Source organism: Camelina sativa, chromosome 14 (genome assembly GCF_030686135.1).
Source record: "Camelina sativa cultivar CO46 ecotype springtype chromosome 14, ASM3068613v1".
NCBI classification, from domain to species: Eukaryota; Viridiplantae; Streptophyta; class Magnoliopsida; order Brassicales; family Brassicaceae; genus Camelina; species Camelina sativa.
Window position 1 is genome coordinate 10,316,807 of NC_141893.1, and position 20,796 is coordinate 10,337,602.

General features: G+C 40.1%; 6 protein-coding genes across 15 annotated transcripts; 5 read left to right on the plus strand and 1 right to left on the minus strand.

The window, feature by feature from the left end:
* Positions 1-1,335: 1,335 nt before the first annotated feature.
* On the plus strand, positions 1,336-2,076 carry LOC147928022 (secreted RxLR effector protein 161-like). Its single transcript, XM_087485982.1, has one exon. It carries the CDS (start codon positions 1,336-1,338, stop codon positions 2,074-2,076), a length of 741 nt encoding a protein of 246 aa, XP_087342108.1.
* Positions 2,077-2,835: 759 nt separating this feature from the next.
* On the plus strand, positions 2,836-5,495 carry LOC104740991 (pentatricopeptide repeat-containing protein At1g22830-like). 2 transcript variants are annotated; one of them, XM_087483789.1, is made up of 3 exons: positions 2,917-3,104; positions 3,192-4,050; positions 4,398-5,495. In XM_087483789.1, the coding sequence occupies exons 2-3, from the start codon at positions 4,039-4,041 to the stop codon at positions 5,361-5,363; spliced, it is 978 nt and encodes a 325-aa protein (XP_087339915.1). In that variant the 5' UTR covers positions 2,917-3,104; positions 3,192-4,038; the 3' UTR covers positions 5,364-5,495. The 2 variants fall into 2 exon arrangements, with proteins under 2 accessions (XP_010460048.1, XP_087339915.1); XM_010461746.2 differs by having other exon boundaries at positions 2,836-3,104; positions 3,192-5,495.
* A 129-nt stretch (positions 5,496-5,624) lies between these two features.
* LOC104740992 (cytochrome c) lies at positions 5,625-6,626 on the plus strand. The gene is made up of 3 exons (XM_010461747.3): positions 5,625-5,882; positions 6,076-6,209; positions 6,321-6,626. The coding sequence occupies exons 1-3, from the start codon at positions 5,771-5,773 to the stop codon at positions 6,411-6,413; spliced, it is 339 nt and encodes a 112-aa protein (XP_010460049.1). The 5' UTR covers positions 5,625-5,770; the 3' UTR covers positions 6,414-6,626.
* A 57-nt stretch (positions 6,627-6,683) lies between these two features.
* Positions 6,684-9,317, minus strand: LOC104740993 (uncharacterized). The gene is made up of 7 exons (XM_010461748.3): positions 8,650-9,317; positions 8,463-8,515; positions 8,246-8,338; positions 7,919-8,142; positions 7,652-7,718; positions 7,112-7,222; positions 6,684-6,891 (listed from the first exon to the last, which is right to left on the minus strand). The coding sequence occupies exons 1-7, from the start codon at positions 9,107-9,109 to the stop codon at positions 6,862-6,864; spliced, it is 1,038 nt and encodes a 345-aa protein (XP_010460050.2). The 5' UTR covers positions 9,110-9,317; the 3' UTR covers positions 6,684-6,861.
* Positions 9,318-9,461: 144 nt separating this feature from the next.
* On the plus strand, positions 9,462-15,382 carry LOC104740995 (vacuolar sorting protein 3). 4 transcript variants are annotated; one of them, XM_010461751.3, is made up of 14 exons: positions 9,462-10,748; positions 10,828-11,103; positions 11,303-11,499; positions 11,609-11,750; positions 12,244-12,519; positions 12,622-12,694; positions 13,101-13,149; positions 13,241-13,526; positions 13,701-13,756; positions 13,930-13,998; positions 14,090-14,201; positions 14,314-14,403; positions 14,599-14,769; positions 14,916-15,382. In XM_010461751.3, the coding sequence occupies exons 1-14, from the start codon at positions 9,687-9,689 to the stop codon at positions 15,006-15,008; spliced, it is 2,952 nt and encodes a 983-aa protein (XP_010460053.1). In that variant the 5' UTR covers positions 9,462-9,686; the 3' UTR covers positions 15,009-15,382. The 4 variants fall into 4 exon arrangements, 1 of the variants encoding a protein (XP_010460053.1); XR_015579723.1 differs by having other exon boundaries at positions 9,488-10,748; positions 12,622-12,731; XR_015579724.1 differs by having other exon boundaries at positions 9,488-10,748; positions 12,629-12,694.
* LOC104740994 (SCY1-like protein 2 A) lies at positions 15,325-20,513 on the plus strand. 6 transcript variants are annotated; one of them, XM_010461750.3, is made up of 14 exons: positions 15,325-16,097; positions 16,196-16,300; positions 16,381-16,488; positions 16,579-16,761; positions 16,888-17,014; positions 17,115-17,176; positions 17,271-17,357; positions 17,453-17,539; positions 17,875-17,988; positions 18,333-18,461; positions 18,642-18,704; positions 18,814-18,975; positions 19,110-19,228; positions 19,342-20,513. In XM_010461750.3, exons 1-14 carry the CDS (start codon positions 15,606-15,608, stop codon positions 20,243-20,245), a joined length of 2,742 nt encoding a protein of 913 aa, XP_010460052.1. In that variant the 5' UTR covers positions 15,325-15,605; the 3' UTR covers positions 20,246-20,513. The 6 variants fall into 6 exon arrangements, 5 of the variants coding, with proteins under 5 accessions (XP_010460052.1, XP_087339913.1, XP_019091198.2 ...); XM_087483787.1 differs by having other exon boundaries at positions 15,378-16,097; positions 16,381-16,492; positions 17,482-17,539; XR_015579726.1 differs by having other exon boundaries at positions 15,518-16,097; positions 18,333-18,456.
* The last annotated feature ends 283 nt before the right edge of the window (positions 20,514-20,796 follow it).

Here is a 20,796-nt window from a genome sequence, read left to right on the forward strand (position 1 = left end):
ATACCCCACAGCAAAATGTAGTGTTGAGAGGTTAAACAGAACCGTGCTTGAGAAGGTAAGGAGCTTACTGAGTGAAACAGGATTGGGAGAACCATTCTGGGCAGAAGCTTCATTAACAGTCGTATATGTGATGAATAGAACTCCATCCTCACCATTAAACTTTCAGATTCCTGAAGAGGTTTGGTCGGGAAGGAAACCGGATTATGACCACCTCAGAAGATTTGGCTGATTGGTTTACTATCATGTTGATCAAGGAAAGTTGAAACCAAGAGCCAAGAAGGGGGTATTTATGGAGTATCCACAGGGAGTTAAGGGTTACAGAATTTGGAGTAGTGAGAACAAAAAGTGTATTGTCAGTCGAGACGTAACGTTTTGTGAAGATACTCTGTACAAGGATATTGGTAAATTGCCTGAAACTGAAGAGGCGATATCTGAGAAACATGGGAGTAAAGTAACATTCATTTTACCTAGTGTAACTGAAAGAAGAGAGACTTCTGGATCCACAAACGAGTCAATAGAAGAAGGTGGAGCTACTTTAGAGAGTGGATCAATAGAAGAGTCAGAAGAAGAGTCTGACATTAGTGGTGATTCGCTCAGAAGTTACCAACTTGCAAGAGATAGAGAACGGAGAGTTAACATCAGGCAACCAAGTAGGTTTGATGATGGTGACGTTGCTGCATTTGCATTCACCATGTCTCAACTTGTAAATGCTGGAGAACCGAGAACCTATGAGGAGGCTATAAGCTGTAAGAAAAGACTGAAATGGATTGCTGCAATAGAGGAGGAGATGGACTCACATCGGAAAAGTCAGACATGGAAAGATGTAGACAGAAAAGAAGGTATGAGGACCATTGGGTGTAAGTGGATTTTCAAATTTAAATCGGGAATACCAGGAGTGGAAGAACCGAGATACAAGGCTCGGTTAGTAGCAAAAGGATTTTCTCAAATTGAAGGGGTAGACTATCATGAAGTGTTTGCGCCAGTGGTTAAACACATCACAATCGGGCTGGTGTTGTCAATGGTGGTCTACAGAGACCTTGAACTAGAACAGATGGATGTAAAAACAGCTTTTTTACACAGAAAGCTGGAAGAGGAAATTCTTATGGAGCCGCCACAAGGGTATGAAAATGGTGATCAAGTGTGTTCACTAGAGAAGTCTCTATACGGATTAAAGCAATCTCTACGACAGTGGATCTAGGGTTTGATCAGTTTATGAAATCTCAGAAGTATACAAGGAGTCAGTATGATCCGTGTGTCTACTTTAAGTGTCTAGAAGGCAATGAATATGTCTACTTACTACTCTACGTAGATGACATGTTACTAGTTGCTAAAGACATGGCAGATATTTCAAGATTGAAGGGAGTGTTGAGTAAAGAGTTTGAGATGAAGGATCTCAGAAATGCAAAGAGAATACTAGGCATAGACATTATCAGGGACAGAGAAAAGGGTACGTTATTATTGTCACAAGAAAGCTATCTAGAGAAGGTTTTAGCTAATTTCGGTATGAAAGATGCAAGACCAGTTCAAACGCCTATGGGAGGAGAATTTAAGCTGTCTGGTACTAAACCAGAAGATAAAGAAGAAGCTGCGGCAGAGATGAGAATCGTACCTTATGCAAGTACCGTAGGGAGTCTCATGTACTCCATGGTTGGGACACGTCCGGATATAGCATATGCAGTGGGCCTGGTGAGTCGATTCATGAGCTCTCCTTGCAAACAACATTGGGAAGCAGTTAAATGGGTGTTGCGGTATATAAAACATACAACAGATTTCAAGCTCACATTCACTAAGTCGAAGTATTTCAAGGTTACAGGCTATTGTGATAGTGACTATGCAGCAGACCTAGATAAAAGAAGATCAATTACCGGTTACGTATTTCAGGTTGGAGGAAATACGGTAAGCTGGAGATCCGGTCTTCAACAAGTAGTAGCCCAATCAACAACGGAAGCAGAGTATATGGCACTCTCTGAAGCTGCCAAAGAAGCTTTGTGGTTGATGAGAATAGTGAGTGAGCTGGGCAACGGTGGCTACTTTAGCGCCGGTTTGGCTGGCGCTTTCTCCGGCAGCGGTGGCTAATTTAGCACCGTTTGGCTGACTTTTCTCTAATAGATCCGCTGCCTTCTCTCAGTGGTGTTTGGTTTTAGTTTTTTTGTGTTGACTCAATTAATTCGGTTAATCTTCAGATCCAATTTTGATTGCTTCTATCATTCATTTGGTTTGATTTGAAGTAATTGATGATAATGCATGTGTCTATGCCGAAGTTTGATGGGTCGATGGAGTTTGTTTGGTTTGCAGGCTTATGATGTAGATCTTCTTTCTTAGAGATTGGAAATCTCTTTACTGAAGACGAAGATGATGAAGCTCTGCTTTGGAGTTATTTTCTCAGCAAAATTGGAATCCGCTGTAACTTTTTGAGTTTAGATTGAGATTCCGGTATATATTTCCGGTGATTTTGACCGGAATCGAAGTCTTCCAGCGTTACTTCCGTCTGCCGGAGACTCCATTCTTCGATTTCCCACGTGTCAACCATTATGTCTCTCTTTTGCTATATGGTCTATGTTCTATTTAATCTCTTCAGTCTCAAGAAAGAAATTACGATTGGGCCTGTAGGCTTTTGTTTTAGTTGGTTTGTTTTGACATTTGGTTTTATTGGCTTGTAATATTGGCTTGTTTACTAGGCTTAATCAATAAAGACACTCTAGTGAAAAAAAAAATAAGTAGATAACTTCATAATTATAGTCATATTTTTTGTTCCACTGGCGGCGAAATTATTACCGGTAAAGTTTTGTGGGCTGAAATAGGTTACAAATGCAATGGGTCGGTCCTTAAGTGAACAATTTGTAAACAAGTGGCCCAAATAATCCAATACACTCAACAATGTCAATTTGAGTCTCTTTCCTCTCCTTTCTACAAAACGTTCACGACTTCACGCGCGCGGCTTGTCCAGTTGTCCTAATACCTCGCTTCGTCCGGTTTGGTCGGCGCTGTCTCCAAATCTCTTTGTCTTTTTCTTTTTCCCTTCCTAACTGAGTTGAGTTCTGTCTCGTCCTTTTGTTCCATGCTTCTCTAGATGTACCCGCGCTTCAATGTCTCACCTGTGTACGGTATGTTCTGCGGACCACATGTTCGATGAAATGCCTCAAAGGAACCTTTTCTTCTTCTTCTCTCATCTTTCTTCCTTTGATTTTCAGACGGAGGAGCGAAATTGGATGATCATTCGCTTTTATGGATGAATTTAAGATTGGATGATCATATGCCGCTTACTGTATATGCCGTCTTCTCCTTCTCGCTCTATACTCATCAGAGGTCTCACTGTATCCAAAATTTGCAAGTTTATTCCTCAATCTTGGAAACAGCCACCGAGACTTATCTCAAAACCCCAGTATGAATCAGTTCCAGCAACTCTTTTCAAATCATTTAGATATTGCATCGCTCATGGTCACTTTTATGAAGCTTTCAGAGCTTTCTCTCTGCTACGTCACCAGTCTGGTTCTCACGAACTCGTTTTCCGTTCAGCGGCTTCCCTTTTATCCACCTGTGTGGAGTTTAATGAGTTCGTTTCAGGGCAGCAAATCCATGCTTATTGTATCTCGTCTGGTTTGGAGTTTGACCCTGTTTTGGTCTTAAAGCTTGTTACTTTCTACTCTGCTTTCAATCTCCTTGACGAAGCTCAGACCATTACTGAGAACTCTGACATTTTCCATCCCTTTCCGTGGAATGTGCTGATCGATTCTTATGTTAGGAACAAACGGTTTGAGGAGTCTGTTTCTGTTTACAAACGAATGATGGGTAAAGGGGTTCAACCGGATGAGTTTACTTACCCGTCTGTTCTCAAGGCTTGTGGAGCACTACTTGATTTTGCATCTGGAAGAGTGGTTCATGGCTCCATTGAGGTGAGCTCTCACAGATGCAGCTTGTACGTCTGCAATGCGTTGATATCTATGTATAAAAGATTTGGTAAAGTGGATATCGCTCGGAGATTGTTTGACAGGATGTCTGAAAGGGATGCTGTCTCATGGAATGCAGTAATTAACTGTTATGCTTCTAAAGGTAACTTAGAGGAAGCTCTTGAGCTTTTTGATAGAATGTTACAATCTGGTGTAGAAGCGACTGTTGTAACTTGGAACACATTAGCTGGAGGTTGTTTGAAGATAGGAAATTATGTTGGTGCTTTGAATTGTGTACTTGAGATGAGAAATTACAACGTGGGATTAGATTCTGTAGCTATGATTAATGGTTTGACGGCATGCTCACACATTGGGGAGTTACGATTGGGAAAAGTATTTCATTGTCTTGCAATTAGTAGTGGTTTCAATAACATTGACAATGTTCGTAATTCGTTGATCACATTGTACTCAAGATGCGGTGATCTTAGGCACGCCTTTTTAGTGTTTCAGGAGATTGAAGTGAATAGTTTGAGTAGGTGGAATTCTGTCATTTCGTGTTATGCGCACAACATGAGATCGGAAGAGACCTCTTTCCTGGTGAGGGAGATGTTGCTTTATGGCTTTCACCCGAATTACGTTACGCTTGCAAGCATTCTCCCTCTTTGTGCTCGTGTGGCAAACCTGCAACACGGGAAAGAGATTCACTGCTACATCCTGAGACGTCAAAGCTTCAACGGCTCTTTAATCTTGTGGAACTCCCTTTTTGATATGTATGCCAAATCCGGTGAAATTATAGCTGCAAAGCGAGTATATGATTCAATGAGAAAGAGAGATAAAGTGACATACACTTCCTTGATAGGTGGATATGGCATGCTGGGTAAAGGAGAAGTCGCATTGTCATTGTTCAAGGAGATGATCAGATCCGGAATGAAACCTGATCACGTAACTATGGTTGCAGTTTTATCAGCTTGTAGCCATTCCAATTTAGTTCGTCAAGGACAAAGCTGGTTTGGGAAGATGCAGACTGTTTTCGGTATACACCCTCGCCTTGAACACTATTCTTGTATGGTTGATCTTTATTGCAGAGCAGGTCACCTGGCTGCAGCCAGAAAGATATTCCTGAAAATACCTTACGAGCCATCTAGTGCCATGTGTGCTACTATACTGAAAGCGTGCCTCATCCACGGGAACACAGACATTGGCGAATGGGCTGCAGATAAGCTACTTCTTGAGATGAAGCCAGAACACTTAGGACACTACATGTTGCTAGCAGATATGTATGCAGCTACTGGTTCTTGGAACAAACTTGTAACGGTGAAGACTTCCTTGAGTGACATGTGCTTGCAAAAGGCTCATGATTTTGCTTTGATGGAAACAGATTCCGGGTTAGATGGAGTGAATGACAAGCCTATGATCGATTCTGCAGTTAATCAGGAGCAAAGTTCAGATGAAGAACGTCTTGTAGAAGTAGGATAAAGAATCAAAGACACTGATAGAAGAATAATATTTTTTTACTATTCCATGCTTCAGGATGATCAAACTGGAGCATCAATTTGTTGATTGTACATATATAATAATCCTATAGAGCAAAAGCAAGTTTTATATGCATGATTTCTCAGCTAATGATGCAATCCACTTAAGACTATGTTTGTGTTTGTGAATCAAGAACTAAGATGAACCTAATTTTACAAGAAATAAATTTGAGCCCACTAAACCCATTAAGAGGCCCATTAATAACTCCTGACCTGATTGTTAAGAAGAGAGAGGTGTCTCGTGCCACCCACAGAAACCCTAAGAAACTTCCAAGCTCCGAAGAAGCCAAGTTCCGTGTTCATTTTCTCTTGTTGTTCCTGATCCCGTTGCTCAAGCGAAGGAAAAAAAAAATGGCGTCGTTTGATGAAGCACCACCAGGAAACCCCAAGGCCGGTGAGAAGATCTTCAGGACCAAGTGTGCTCAGTGTCACACCGTTGACAAAGGCGCCGGTCACAAACAAGGTTTTTTTTACACATCGATCTCTTTGACTCTTTGAGCTTCTCTATTCTATATGAGGCCTTCGTTTCACATCGCTTTTTGGGAACCGATTTGATTAGCACACTTAATTTTAAATCATCGTATGATCCGATCTAAAGACTTTGATGTGGCTAGTTTTGCAAATCCTAATTGATGTTTGGTTATCATACATAATAGGACCAAATCTAAACGGTCTGTTTGGAAGACAATCTGGTACAACTGCTGGTTACTCTTACTCTGCTGCTAACAAGAGCAAGGCTGTGGAATGGGAAGAGAAGACCTTGTATGATTACTTGCTCAACCCCAAGAAGGTATTGATCATATATACTTATCATGTCTTTTGATTCATTCTGATTTGTTTCATGAGTTGTTGTTGTTGTTGTTAGCACTGAGATTGATGATGGCCATTTTTTCTGATGCAGTACATACCAGGTACGAAGATGGTGTTCCCTGGTCTTAAGAAGCCTCAAGAGCGTGCAGATCTCATCGCCTACTTGAAGGAATCTACGGCATAAGTGAGTGAATGATCATCGATGGTGGGACATGACGAATCAGAGTTGAATCTCACTTGGGAATTTTACTTTGCTATATTCTTTTGACAAATAAAATCTCTTAAAAACATTTTTTTTCTTGTTTGGTTTCATCAATTTACGTTTTTGGTGGGAATTTGGTTTGTCTAGTTCCAACCGCACTTTGAGTAATTTGATTTTCTGAGGCTCCCTTTTATATTCTCTCCTGTCTAGAAGCATTTTCTCACATATTGCAGTTTAAATGTAAAGAACAAAAAACAAAATTCACATTATATTTATCAACTATGAACAATAATGGAGCAGTATTAATGTCATCCTAGATAACATTTAACTTAAGTACATTGATGATACTCTGTTAAGGTTTTACAAATCCTAGAGAGTCAAAACCTTTGTCCAATCGTTGGCTTGTTTCCTCTTCTTAGTTTGCATCTCTCTACTCATCGTCGATGTCCTTTATAGCATCCTGCACCACACGACAAGTAATAGAGATCCATCTTTAGGTACAGATACATCTCACTGTGAATCTTTTCAAGTTTTCAATCAAATATGGGATCACTTGACAGGACTTTTGTGAGGTTATGCTAACAAGGGCTAAAACCAAATGGCCTGACATCAGAAGTGGGAAGCGAACATAACGCAGACCAGAGAAAAGGAAAAAAGCAAACAGGTATGAGTTGTTTTACCTTTGCAAGGCGTGTCACATATGTTCCAGCCAATGCAGTAACCAACAGACCCAGCCCCAATGTTAAAAGCTGGCCGTTTCCTCCAGGCAAGCCAACATTAGATTCTTCTTGCTAAAACAAACATACAGATAGAAGATTACAACTTGATGATTATGATGCTTGCAAGAATCACAATGCATTCACAGTTCAGACTATCCGTCATACACAATTTCCACAATTCCAATTAACTTCCTTAAGTACTGACTAACCCTTCCTTGTATTGAGCACTTGTTTATTATTCGATATCAATTATCCTTTTTTTATGTGATACCACAGCTTGATGATCTTAGCTAGTTTTCAATGAACTTCTACCGTAGACAAGATCTGATTAACTTGACGTATTCTACACCCAACAAAAGGAAAAGCTCAGTGGATCCTAGTGTTGTACCCTTAGGCTTGACTCGAGGAGATATGCATGTTTTTGTGCAGTTCATTTTCTTTGTCAAAGTGTCTACACTTTTGAGGGATACCGAGATTAGATTAAGAGACAACAAAACTCACAATGATTGCTCGTCCAAAAGCCCCTGCGCTGACATAAGCCCAAGACCCTGGAAGCATACCCAACCAGCTGCAAAAATGAGTATACAAAACTCAGAATTCAACTTATCATGATGAATTAATTCCTGGGTCAGAGTAAACAAATGGACATTAATGGAACAAATGGACATTAATGAACAAATTGGATTCTTAAGTAACCACAGCACAAGCGTCAAGTGTCTACAGCGGATAAAGTAGGGAAATAGTATAAAAAGTTGCAAGAACACAGACCTTCCTAATACATAAGGCACAAACTTCACAGATGTCAACCCGTACAGGTAATTTCCAAGAGAGAAAGGAAGCAAAGGGCTTAGCCGAAGGAGAGTAACAACCCTAAACCCATTTTCACCAATCGCTTTATCAATGGCAAGGAACTTCTTGTTGTCCTCAACTAACTTAAGGATGCGCTCTCGAGCAAAGTATCGAGCAATTAGAAAAGCAACACTAGCAGCCATCTAACACAGAGTAAAGACAAAATTAGACAGCCAAAAACATATATGAACATGAGAGAGGTCCCTTGATAACAGTTAAGGAATTTGATTGAGTTGAACAACTTACTGTTCCACTAATAGAAACGATGATGGTGCCAATAAGAGGACCAAAGAGAAGACCAGCCGACATCGTCAATGGGAGAGCCGGAATAGCTAATATCTAACACAAAGGAAGCAGAAAAAATCAAAAGCTTGAAACTAAAGGATACATGGTCTCAAAAGGTCACAATGAAGCAAAAACAACAAAAGCAGATGAAGAGTATATAAAAGAAAAAAAAACTTGCCTCAAGCCCAGCATACACAGCAATGAACAAGGCATAGCCAGCAGTACCATAACCTGATTTTGATTCAAGAACACAAAACTAAGTCAACTTGTGAAATTGGTCAAAAAAAAACTTATCCCAAATAATGCATCATCACTATATCTACTGGAAGCTAAACATTACAGGAACATAAGAATCAAAGTCGAACCTTCGATGTAAGTAGAGAATTGAGTGAGGAACGTATTGATCTGATCTCTATACACATAACCAACGCCGGCGAATCCACCAACAGTACCAATCAACAAAACTCCAGCCAAAATGGTACCCTTAATAGCAGCATCCCCATCCGATCCGCCCCCGTCATCGTTCTCAGCCGCGGAGGACTTATCATCATCGTCTTCGTCGCTGGATTTGGGATTGAAGAACCACCGAAGACTCTGAGGAGGCGGGGCGGTAGAAGGGAGAGAGTTTTGCTTCTTCTTCTTGGTTTGTTTTAAGGAAGAACATGGCTTGAGGAAATGGAATCGTCTGTAGAGTCTAAAGGAAGAAGAAGAAGAAGAAGAAGAAGAAGAAGAAGAAGAAGAAGGAGGAGAGAAGAAGCGGAAGTTGCTGCAGGTGAAAGGAAGAGAAGAGGATCTGAGACTCAGACCCAGAGTAAGGCTGCGCATTTTAAAGCAGCAGCTTTAATGGTGATGATGATGATGAAGAAGACGAAGATTGGATTGAAAGCAGTGTTGTGCCATCCAAATTTTTTTTCTCAGAGTTTCTTACAGTTTTGGGCTTTTTTTTGGATTGGCGCGGCTTTGTTCTTGCGTTGTTTATTTTGGATGGGCTTCTGGCGATCTAGAGTGCCACGTGTCTCCCTCTTTGGATCACGAATTTTTAAGACTATTCCAGAAAATTAATAATTATCGAATATTCGCATCGACATTTTTGAAACAAACAAATTCAGATGTTCCAAAAAAAAAAGAAAAAAAAAAGATTGAACATAAAACGACATCGTTTTATACCTTTAGAAGAGAGAGAGAGTAAACGACGTCGTCTTTGGTTTGATGATATCAAAGGGAAAGCTGTGTGTAATGTTTAAGTCAAAATGGGAGGAACTCAAACGTGTCTCGACTCTGTTTGTCTTTGGCTTCTCCGGTAGGCCGGCCTGACTCTGATCGCCGGAGTTTCTCAATCGCCGTTTCTCTTTCTTCTCAAATCCGGTCACTATAAGTGTACTTCGTGTACCTGGTTTAGTTCATGGCTAAATCTCGGTCCGTTGTGGAGCTTACTGCTCGTTTTGATCTCGGCGGTGATGATAAGATCCGAGCTTTATCACTCTCCCCTGTCTCCGATTCTCAAACCCTAGTCTACTTAGGAACCTTCTCTGGATCTCTTATTCTCCTCTCTCTCGATACTTCGACTAATATTGTCACGCGTCTCGCAAGTGTATCGCTGAGCGCTTCTCCAGTCGAGTCTGTTTTTGTGCTTGGAGAGGAAAGAGGGAAAATTCTAGCACTTTGCAATGGGTACTTGTTCTTGGTGGATTCGCTTCTATCTCAACCTGCTAAGAGATTGGGTGGTTTATTGAAAGGGATCAATGTGGTTGCTAAGAGAGTGAGAGGACGAGACTCGTCGAGTACTGACTTGTTGCCTTCTGAGGTTTCGAGTGATTCTAGCTCGAGTAAGAAGTTTCTTCAGTTGCTTGGCGCTGGGAATCGTGTGAATGATGTTAAAGGTAAGGACTTTGGACATGAGCGAGTCCACAAAGGTCATTATGTTTTCGCTGTTGCCATTGGTGAGAGAATGTTGCTGATTGAACTTCAGTTTGATGAGAAAGAAGAGTTGAGTGGTTCCTTTGTTGTTTTGAAAGAGATTCTTGGGATTGGTGGGATCAAAACTTTGGTTTGGCTTGATGATTATGTTATTGCGGGAACTGTTAAAGGTTATAGCTTGATCTCGTGTGTTACTGGTCAAAGTGGGGTGATTTTCACGTTGCCTGATGTGTCTGGTCCCCCGCTGCTTAAATTGCTATGTAAAGAGTGGAAGGTGTTGTTGTTGGTGGACAATGTTGGAGTTGTTGTTGACACGAATGGTCAGCCTATTGGAGGGAGCCTTGTGTTTCGAAGGAGGCCTGATTCTGTTGGAGAGTTGTCTTTCTATTTGGTGACTGTTGGAGATGGGAAAATGGAAATACATCAGAAGAAGTCGGGTGCTTGTGTTCAATCAGTTAGTTTTGGTCCTGAAGGATGCGGGCCTTCACTTTTTTCCGCAGATGAGGCAGGAGATGGAAACCTTTTGGCTGTCACTTCCTTGTCAAAGGTGTTTATCCGGACAATAGCTATCTTCATTGATGAAACTTCATGATTTTTCTGTTGACTCTTTTCATTGTGTGTTTCAGCTTCTTTTTTATCGGAGAGTGCCTTATGAAGAACAGATTAAAGACCTTCTGAGGAAAAAGAGATACAGAGAAGCCATCTCCTTGGTGGAAGAGCTTGACTCACAGGGTGAAATTTCGAAAGACATGCTTTCGTTTCTTCATGCTCAAATAGGGTATCTACTGCTTTTCGATTTGCGCTTTGAGGAAGCTGTGAATCAATTTCTGAAGTCTGAAAAAATGGAACCTTCTGAAGTTTTTCCTTTTATCATGCGGGATCCTAATCGCTGGTCTTTGGCGGTATATATTTTTTCCTGGCAGCTGGTTTATCGTAAACTACTCTTAAGTTGTTGTTTCTAAAAACTGACTGCTTAATCAACCACAGTTCTCTACTTTCGTCACTAAAGACATTGTCTGACTTGTAGCGAACTAGATTTTATGATATCTCAATCCTTGTCCAGCTGCACTCTGCTTCACTAAGATTTTTACGTGCTTTCAGGTTCCAAGAAACAGATACTGGGGACTGCATCCTCCCCCTGCTCCTTTCGAAGATGTTGTAGATAATGGGCTGATGGCCATCCAGAGAGCCAATTTTCTAAGAAAAGCAGGAATGGACACCCCGGTTGACGAAGAGTTTTTCTCAAATCCCCCTAGTAGAGCTGATTTATTGGATTTAGCAATTAAAAACATTACCAGGTGATACGATTACTATTTTATGTATCTTGTTTTCCTCTACAGCTTTTGTAGTATATCACTGTTCTCTGAAGTGTGAATTGGAATATAATGATGTTATCTGTTGCAAAAGGTACCTCGAGATATCACGTGAGAAGGACTTAACTCACCCAGTAAGGGAGGGAATCGATACGCTTCTAATGCTTCTTTACAGAGCGTTAAATCGTGTTGAAGATATGGAGAATCTTGCATCTTCCGATAATAACTGTGTTGTGGTATGTGTTTTCTGTGTAGATAATTTACGCATGTACTGTACATATTTGCATAGCATCAACTAAAAAAGTGGCACCACAAACTGATAACTGAAAGATGTAAGAAACCTGTAATTCGGAAATCTATTCTTTGACAGAACTATTTAGTTAAAAAGGAGAAGAAAACAAGTTTTCAGTGCCTAGTAGACTAGGTGCGTTTTTGTATGCATTGTACTTGGACCATAGTACCAGTTTTTCAGTCATTTAGCTGAGTCTCAGTTTAGTAAACCACTGTATTCGAAAGCTTAATCAATGACATTTTAAGATGCTGACTTCCCCCCTAAATGACGCTGTTAACTGGATAGTTTTAACTGTAGTACCCTAGGATTCATGTGGGTGTTCGAAGAGGAAATTGCAAATTTCTGAATCCTTAGAAATACAATGCATAGAAAAACAACGAGCTTGTTATCAGAATGTTGCTTGAGGGAGGACTTTACAACTTCTGTGGACAATGCAGGAGGAGTTAGAGAGTCTTCTAACTGAATCTGGACACTTACGGGCACTTGCATTCCTCTATGCATGTAAGGGGATGAGTGCAAAGGCTCTTGCTATTTGGCGTCTCTTTACGAAGAATTATTCATCTGGTCTATGGCAAGACTCAGATGACTTGGTGCCCTATTTACACGACAATGAGCTCATTCGGTTATCTGGTAAAGAGGCTGCTGCGGCAGAAGCAGCCAGAATTCTTGAGGAACCCTGTGATCCAGAACTGGCATTGCAGCATCTTAGTTGGGTATGACATATATATAATATAACTCCAAGTTGTTGTGAATTTTTACAACAAAGATTTGTATCTTGTGAGCATAATTGATGATTGTGGATGTATCATTTTTAGATTTCAGATATAAACCCATTGTTTGCTATCCAAGTCTTGACGTCAGATAAAAGGACAGAAGAGCTTTCACCAGGTGGGAATCAGGGTTAACAGAACATTTGTGTTTGATTGTGAGTCAGATTTTGATCTCTATTCGTTCTTTTAGAAACCTTTGCCAACTGTTTCTTAGGTTTCGAATTGTGATCTATCCTGGACTCGTATTAATGAATAATGGCTTAGCTGGATTCTGAGATGACTAATTTCAGGCAAGGAGTCTATGGCCTCTTTAGGTTCAGGATAATAATTTTGTCCGTGCATATATTCTCATGTATGTGGTGTGCTGTTCATCAGTATAGTTAATATTAGGGTTAGAATAGGCATCTGTTCCATTAACTTACAAAGTTTTTTTTTTTTTCTTGACTTCGGATTATTGAGTGTATAATGGATTAAATACTAAATTTTGATAGATGTGAGGGTATGTGTTTTTAATCTTATTGCAGAGCAAGTGATCGAAGCTATTGATCCCAAAAAGGTTGAAATCATACAGAGGTATAGTTACTTAACGCATACTAGTAAGTAGTAACTAGTAAGAGGAAGGTCCACCAAAGTGTTTTTCTTACTGACTTTATATACTGGCCAGGTACTTCCAATGGTTGATTGAGGAAAGAGACTACACTGACCCGCAGCTGCATACATCGTATGCTCTCTCACTTGCCAAATCAGCACTTGAGTATGTTGAAGTTCAAAACGGTATCCAACAATCTGATGGTGGAGGCAGAGAGGCACATGATTGTAATGTTGGAAATATTTCTTTGTTTGAAAGTGATGTACGAGAAAGATTGCAGACTTTCTTGCAGTCTTCAGATCTATATGATCCTGAAGAAGTCTTGGAATTGGTAGAAGGATCAGAACTGTGGTTGGAAAAGGTTTGTCTGTCAAATCTGTTTTTTGAATGGTTCTATAAAAGTGTCGTTTAGGTGTGTATCCTAGGATGCTTCATGGTTCTGATGGTGCACTGATGATTATTCAATGAATTCTCTACTGTCAGAATTATGTGTTGTTTTACCGATTTGACGTGTCAATTTTTTTGTTGTTGATAGGCAATCCTATACCGAAGGATAGGGCAGGAGACACTGGTCCTCCAAATTCTTGCTTTGTAAGTTCACTTTAATAGTCCTGTGGAAACCAAATATTTTGAGAACAAAATTGAATTGTCTATCTGATTGTTGTCGAAACCAAATATTTTGAGAGCTTATGAAGTAAGCAAATAAAGTTTATTGTGAATTTGAATGGGTGGTTACTGATAAGATGTTCTGTGGTGGGTGCCAGGAAGCTTGAGGATTGTGCAGCTGCAGAGCAATATTGCGTAGAGATTGGAAGACCAGATGCATTCATGCAGTAGGTTCTTTTCCTTCATTTCATCGCTGTATTGTGAATATCATCCCACGATTTGCTCTTCTCCTTGTTAAATCCCTAAAGTTTATCTTAGGTTACTTGATATGTACCTGGATCCTCAAAATGGTAAAGAGCCTATGTTTAAGGCTGCTGTTCGCCTCCTCCACAACCACGGGGAGTCACTTGATCCTTTGCAAGTTTTGGAAGTAAGTAATCCCAGTCCTCCATATGTCTAAAGGACGCTGATATTGCCTCTTATCCTATAGCTTTTTCATGTGGTTGTTTGATGATAAAGCTGATATCATCTTTCATTTCCAGAAATTGTCTCCTGATATGCCCTTAAAACTGGCATCAGATACAATTTTAAGAATGCTGAGGGCTCGGGTTCATCATCATCGTCAAGGCCAGGTAAATATTCACAATCCCTACAAATTCATTTATTCTATATTTGCTACTGTTGTCAAAGATGTTAACAAATGTGCCATGGATAATAATATTGATAAACTAATCAGAATTTGTTACCGAGTTTCAAGTTCCTGCGATCTGTATATGTGGTGTGGGAGTAGCATTAGTATCTGAATGCTCTTAAGTCAATTGTTACAGATCGTACACAATATCTCTCGTGCATTGGATGTAGACTCGAGGTTAGCAAGATTAGAAGAAAGATCACGTCACATGCAGATAAATGATGAGAGCCTCTGTGATTCCTGCTATGCCCGCCTAGGAACTAAGCTATTTGCTATGTACCCTGATGATACCATTGTCTGCTACAAGGTTAGTCCCTGCTTACGATAGCTTTACTATTATAATATAATCCTGTTATTCTTCTATATCTAAACTCATACGAGGTTTCTAGTTTCTACTATCTTTCTGATCTCGGAGGTACTTTTGCTGTTGTTTTTTTTTTTACTTCTTCCCAGTGTTACCGACGCTTGGGTGAATCAAAGTCAGTAACAGGCCGTGACTTCAAGCGAGATGTTCTGATAAAACCCGGTTGGTTAGTAAACCGGTAGCAGAAGACGCCCCTACTGTTCCGCAACAGTCACCCTTTTTTCAGTTGACCTCTCTAACCTCTCACAAACATAGAGCCTGTACAGTACACAAACAGCAGCTCACTCAGTTCCGCTAGCTTAAAAGTTGTGGTTGTGGTGCTACTGTGAGCTTGATACAGATAATGAAGAACAGAAGTATCTGTATTCGATTGCCAGCTTCATGAAGCTCATCTCTCGACTCGAATCAGCAACATTTCAAAGATTCTTCATGTTCAAATAGGCTTTTTTTTGCCCATTGTGACAGTAATATATGAATTTATCTTTTTATGTTTGAAGAAGGACCATTTTGGCTTATAATAAACGTAAATTAATAAATAATTAAAAAAAAAAAAAAAGGATACGAAGAAAAATCAAACAGACGAGTCTCGCGAAAGAGAGGGTCAGGGGGAAGAAGACGATCGTCCAATTCAGGTTTCTGCTTTCATCTTCTTCCATCAGAGCCAACCATACTCTTCCGGGATTTTAGTTTACGCTTTTGCTTTATATACGTCTGAATCGTTTCATCGCCGATCACCGGTTGAAGCGACAGTTTAAAATTCGGGGGAAAAAAAAAAGAAAATGTCGATTAATATGAGAACGCTGACGCAAGCACTGGCTAAAACCGTTGCGGTGATTGAGAAGAGGGTTCAAACCACAGTACAGGAGGTTACAGGTCCAAAGCCTCTTCAAGACTACGAGCTTCTTAATCAGATCGGTTCCGGTGGTCCTGGTCTCGCCTGGAAGCTTTACTCAGCCAAGGCACGTGACTCCACGCGTCCTCAGCAGTATCCAACCGTTTGCCTCTGGGTGCTTGATAAGCGCGCCTTGTCTGAGGCTCGTTCTAGGGCTGGGTTATCTAAAGCTGCGGAAGACGCGTTTCTCGATTTGATTCGTGCTGATGCTGGGAAGCTCGTGCGGCTTAGACATCCCGGTGTGGTTCACGTCGTTCAGGCGCTTGATGAGAATAAGAATGCTATGGCTATGGTTACGGAGCCGCTCTTTGCTTCTGTGGCTAACTCCCTTGGGAATGTGGAAAATGTTGATAACGTTCCGAAAGATGTTAAGTCCATGGTGCGTTAATTCATGTGATGATTGAACTTCGAAATTTGAGCAATTGAGTGAAAACAAAAATGGAAGATAGTTTTTACTATAATATCCTTTTGTTGCAGGAGATGAGCTTGTTGGAGGTGAAGCATGGTCTCCTTCAAATTGCTGAGACATTGAACTTTCTCCATAATAACGCTCATCTCATTCATCGTGCTATATCTCCCGAGGTTGCTTTTTCATATTTTATACTCTATACGTTCTTTGAAGCTGTTGTGCTTTATCTTTGGATCTTTAATTTTCATTGCAGAATGTTTTTATTACCTCGGCTGGTTCCTGGAAGCTTGCCGGATTTGGCTTTGCTATTTCAGAAGCACAGGATGGGAATTTGGATAACATGCAATCATTCCACTACTCTGTGGGTACTTAAAAACTCATGATTTTCGATTTTACTCTGCCATCTAGATGAATTTCCTATGCATGAAATCATATGAATGGATGTGTGCAGGAATATGATGTTGAAGACTCAATCTTGCCACTCCAACCATCTTTAAATTATACTGCGCCTGAATTGGTGCGGAGCAAAACTCCTTCAGCTGGAGTTTCTTCAGATATTTTTAGTTTCGGATGCCTTGCCTATCATTTAGTGGCACGGAAAACATTGTTTGATTGCCATAACAATGTCAAGATGGTAATGCTAAAACCCCAAGCTTGTTAGTTTCCGTTTTAGATGTATTTTTCATAATATTTGCTATAAAGTAGTATAATATCTGTCCTTTCCATCGCTGATGATGGTTACCTTGCAAATTTTTTGCAGTACATGAACACGTTGAACTATTTAACAAATGAAACTTTCTCATCTATACCATCAGACTTGGTATCTGATTTGCAACGGATGCTGTCAATGAACGAGTCCTTTAGACCAACAGCATTAGATTTCACAGGTAGGAATACCTAATCTTCGGAGGGTTTCATTGTTTCTTGTGACAAACTTTACCTCATTGTTTGTGCGCTTACATCTTGGACTTGAACTTTCACCTGCAGGATCTAATTTTTTCCGGAGTGATACTAGGTTACGTGCCCTCCGTTTTCTTGATCATATGCTTGTATGTGCATAAGTTTTCAGATACCGTTTCAGACAGACATCATTTAGATAGTGGGAAATATATAAACATTTGGGGCATTTTTAATCTATTGCAGGAAAGAGACAACATGCAGAAGTCTGAGTTCTTAAAAGCATTATCAGATATGTGGAAAGATTTTGATTCACGTGTATTGCGGTATAAGGTAGTCACGTTCTGGCTTCTTTCCTGTATTTTGTTACATTAAAGAAAACAATCAGTTGCTCAAGTGATTTGCTTAATAACAACTAATCATACCAGGTGCTTCCGCCTCTATGTGCTGAACTTAGGAATTTGGTTATGCAGCCTGTGATTCTTCCCATGGTTCTAACAATAGCAGAGTCTCAGGTACTATTTCTGATCTTGGGTATTTACATTTAGTCAATCAGACCCATATGTTTCTTTCCTAGTATTTTGTTTGAGATTTACAGATACCAGCAGTTTCTAGATAAAATTTGTTTTTCTTGTGTCCTATGGCCTGTCACACGCACATATATTTTAGACCTGCTCTTTTCAGTTTTCAGTTGTACAAATGATGATTGCACAAATAGATACCGGCTATTTATCAACCTGTCATTTGCGAAAACTTGAAAATTGCTTCGCATTGACCTTTGACAAGGATTTCTTTTGAATCTTTACTCAAGTTTTAATGAATGCTTGAAACCTTAAATTATAATTTGCAGGATAAGAATGACTTTGAGTTGACAACGCTCCCAGCCCTTGTTCCTGTTTTGAGTACTGCTACGGGTGACACCTTACTGTTGCTTGTAAAGCGTGCAGAGCTTATAGTTAACAAGGTAAGTATCCTACCAATATGTATGCATCACTGGAATTATGTATTCGATCCCTGCATGTGTCTGCTAAGTTCTACTGATTTGACACAATGGAAAAGGGTAAAGTGATTAATGTGTAAAGTATAGATACCTATGACATATCTAGTGTCATTACTTAAACTTAAAAACCGATACATGACCTTCAATTTCTTAAAGCTGCTTATTTCTCTCTCACGTGACTTCTATTCCTCTCTGCTATTTGTTTCTCTACTCCAATTCTAAAATATGCTTAAAATGGAATCGCTTCTCCTTATTCTTTTACTGTCTTACGCCCTCAGATCTCTTACTAGTCTGTTTTATATTTGCAGACTAATGCAGAGCATCTTGTATCACATGTCCTTCCTTTGCTTCTCCGAGCATACAACGACAACGATGTCCGAATACAGGAGGAAGTTCTGAAAAGATCTACGTCTGTTGCTAAACAACTCGATGGTCAGGTGATGCTTGATGCTTTGTATTTTATATTTATTGAATGAGTTGTTTTATCTGAATGGACGATTTAAGCTTCAGGGTTGATTTGTGGATTACACAAGCTTAGTGTCACATGCATTTTAATTTTGGTTCTGCAGTGGGCGAGTTTGTTTGGTTCTTATTTTTTTTCCAACTTGTTTTTGCAGGTTGTAAGGCAAGCGATTTTGCCGCGTGTTCATGGCTTGGCTCTCAAAACCACAGTTGCAGCCGTATGTTGTTAGCCTTGATTTCAATTTTTTTGCGTTTTTAACATTGACAGATGAAATGAAGAGCTCGATCTTCTAAACAAAATTTTGATAGAACGTACATGTGGTGCAGGTTAGAGTAAATGCTTTGCTTTGCTTAGCAGAGCTAGTTCAAACGCTTGATAAACTCGCTGTTACTGAAATACTGCAAACGATTCAACGATGCACTGCGGTTGATCGTTCTGCACCTACCCTTATGTGTACTCTTGCAGTTGCAAATGCAATTCTCAAGCAGGTAGGCAGAAAGTACAGCTTACTTTTTTCAATATTTTTTGAAGTTTGAACATCTCAACTTTCCCGCTTTTATACTTGCGTAGCTTATAACATAACTACGTCTCTCATAATATTTTCTCCATTATTTCTATCTAGTATGGAGTTGAGTTCACCTCAGAACACGTGCTTCCCCTGATTATACCGCTTCTCACTGCCCAACAATTGACTGTCCAACAGTTTGCCAAATATATGCTATTTATCAAGGATATTCTCAGGTATGCCTCCGAGAAATCCCGTCCCTGTTTCCAAGTCCTTATTCCCCTTACAACTGCATACTGTTGTTACTGTTTCTAACATCTGGTTTATCTCTCCCCTCGTCACGGAACAGGAAAATAGAGGAAAAAAGAGGAGTTACTATAAATGATTCTGGAGTCCCAGATGTAAAACCAGGCTCTGTTGCGGATGGACTTCAGTTTCAAACACCAACCCAAAAAATTGAGAAGGTTGCTTCTGCAGCAAAGAACAGTCCTGCATGGGATGGAGACTGGGCCCTCCCGGCCAAAAGTTCAGCTTCAAGAGATCTTCCTGGATTAGTAAATTCTCAGTTGAACAAATCTACAGTTCAGTCACAGCCATTGAACCAAACCACAGTACCAACATCATGCCCTGCAGTTGACCTAGAGTGGCCTCCAAGACAATCTTCCAATGTCACCTCTCAGCCAGCTAATGATGAGACACGGCTAAACCCACCAGGAACATCATCAACTCCAGGTTTTGATGAACTAGACCCTTTTGCTAACTGGCCACCACGACCCAACCGCGCTTCCATTGCTTCTAGGGGTTTCCACAACAGTACTGTCATTCAACCTCCAGTTAGCAACAGTAATTCTGGTTTGAGTAACAATTCAACAGACAGTAGGCAATTTCAGACATCTAACAACGACTTCTGGGCTTTTGGCAATGCCTCACTCTCTTCGATGAAATCACAGCAAGAAGGTCTGGGTATCAGCCGAAGTAACCCAGATCCTATGAACTCTTTAGGGTTTCAGAATCAGAACCAAGGAATGCCGTCTTTTAGAAACAGTTCATACAGTAACCAGAAGCCACCAGCAGACATCAGTTCCATATTCAATTCAAGCAAACCCGAGCAAGCTGCAATGAAACTCGCACCACCGCCTTCAATAGCTGTGGGAAGAGGAAGGGGAAGAGGTAGAAGTGGAACATCTACCTCAAAGCCAAGTGGTTCGAAACAGCAACAAACCGAACAGCCATCGCTGTTGGATCTATTGTGATGGAACCTTGGTCGAGACATTAGGTTGGGTAAAAAAAAAAAAGGTTCCTGAAACCAGCCAGAGGCATGTGCAGAGTGAGCGAGTGGGTGGTGTTTGTGATGCACAGAAAATAAACATTTAACCAGAAGTAGAGATGTTTTGTTGATTCTTGGGATTAAAATTCCACCATATATCATATACACATCACAGCTACAGGTCTCTGTAAATCGTTACATTAGTCACTCTACTATCGTCAGTATTTGATCAAAGAGCCATATATTATGTTCAATCGAGTTTCTGTACAGTGTCAGTTTGATATTACTGTATGCAAGTATGTTCCAGGAAACATAACAACAAAGAAGCATATATGTCAAATCGTTGTACATAATAATATCTGCTAATTTGATTTACACTTTTATAACGTTATTTGCAAGAGCTTCAAATGATTGTACTTTTGTCCTGCAAAATACAAAGTCATCTAGGTTGTTGTCCCTAATGATTAAACGATATGTTTTGGCCTTTGATGCAAAAACTAACGTTGTAGTGTATGTGTGTAGGGAAATTAGTTTTAG

Coding starts and splice junctions, on each gene's coding strand:
- LOC147928022 (XM_087485982.1), top strand. CDS start 1,336: ATGGCAGATATTTCAAGATTGAAGGGAGTGTTGAGTAAAGAGTTTGAG.
- LOC104740991 (XM_010461746.2), top strand. CDS start 3,246: ATGATCATATGCCGCTTACTGTATATGCCGTCTTCTCCTTCTCGCTCT.
- LOC104740992 (XM_010461747.3), top strand. CDS start 5,771: ATGGCGTCGTTTGATGAAGCACCACCAGGAAACCCCAAGGCCGGTGAG. Junction 5,883..6,075: donor AGGCGCCGGTCACAAACAAG/GTTTTTTTTACA, acceptor CATACATAATAG/GACCAAATCTAAACGGTCTG. Junction 6,210..6,320: donor ACTTGCTCAACCCCAAGAAG/GTATTGATCATA, acceptor TTTCTGATGCAG/TACATACCAGGTACGAAGAT.
- LOC104740993 (XM_010461748.3), bottom strand. CDS start 9,109: ATGCGCAGCCTTACTCTGGGTCTGAGTCTCAGATCCTCTTCTCTTCCT. Junction 8,516..8,649: donor ATTCTCTACTTACATCGAAG/GTTCGACTTTGA, acceptor AATCAAAATCAG/GTTATGGTACTGCTGGCTAT. Junction 8,339..8,462: donor CTGTGTATGCTGGGCTTGAG/GCAAGTTTTTTT, acceptor CCTTTGTGTTAG/ATATTAGCTATTCCGGCTCT.
- LOC104740995 (XM_010461751.3), top strand. CDS start 9,687: ATGGCTAAATCTCGGTCCGTTGTGGAGCTTACTGCTCGTTTTGATCTC. Junction 10,749..10,827: donor CTGTCACTTCCTTGTCAAAG/GTGTTTATCCGG, acceptor TGTGTGTTTCAG/CTTCTTTTTTATCGGAGAGT. Junction 13,150..13,240: donor AAGGTTGAAATCATACAGAG/GTATAGTTACTT, acceptor TATACTGGCCAG/GTACTTCCAATGGTTGATTG.
- LOC104740994 (XM_010461750.3), top strand. CDS start 15,606: ATGTCGATTAATATGAGAACGCTGACGCAAGCACTGGCTAAAACCGTT. Junction 17,015..17,114: donor AACAGCATTAGATTTCACAG/GTAGGAATACCT, acceptor TTTCACCTGCAG/GATCTAATTTTTTCCGGAGT. Junction 18,976..19,109: donor CAAATGCAATTCTCAAGCAG/GTAGGCAGAAAG, acceptor ATTTCTATCTAG/TATGGAGTTGAGTTCACCTC.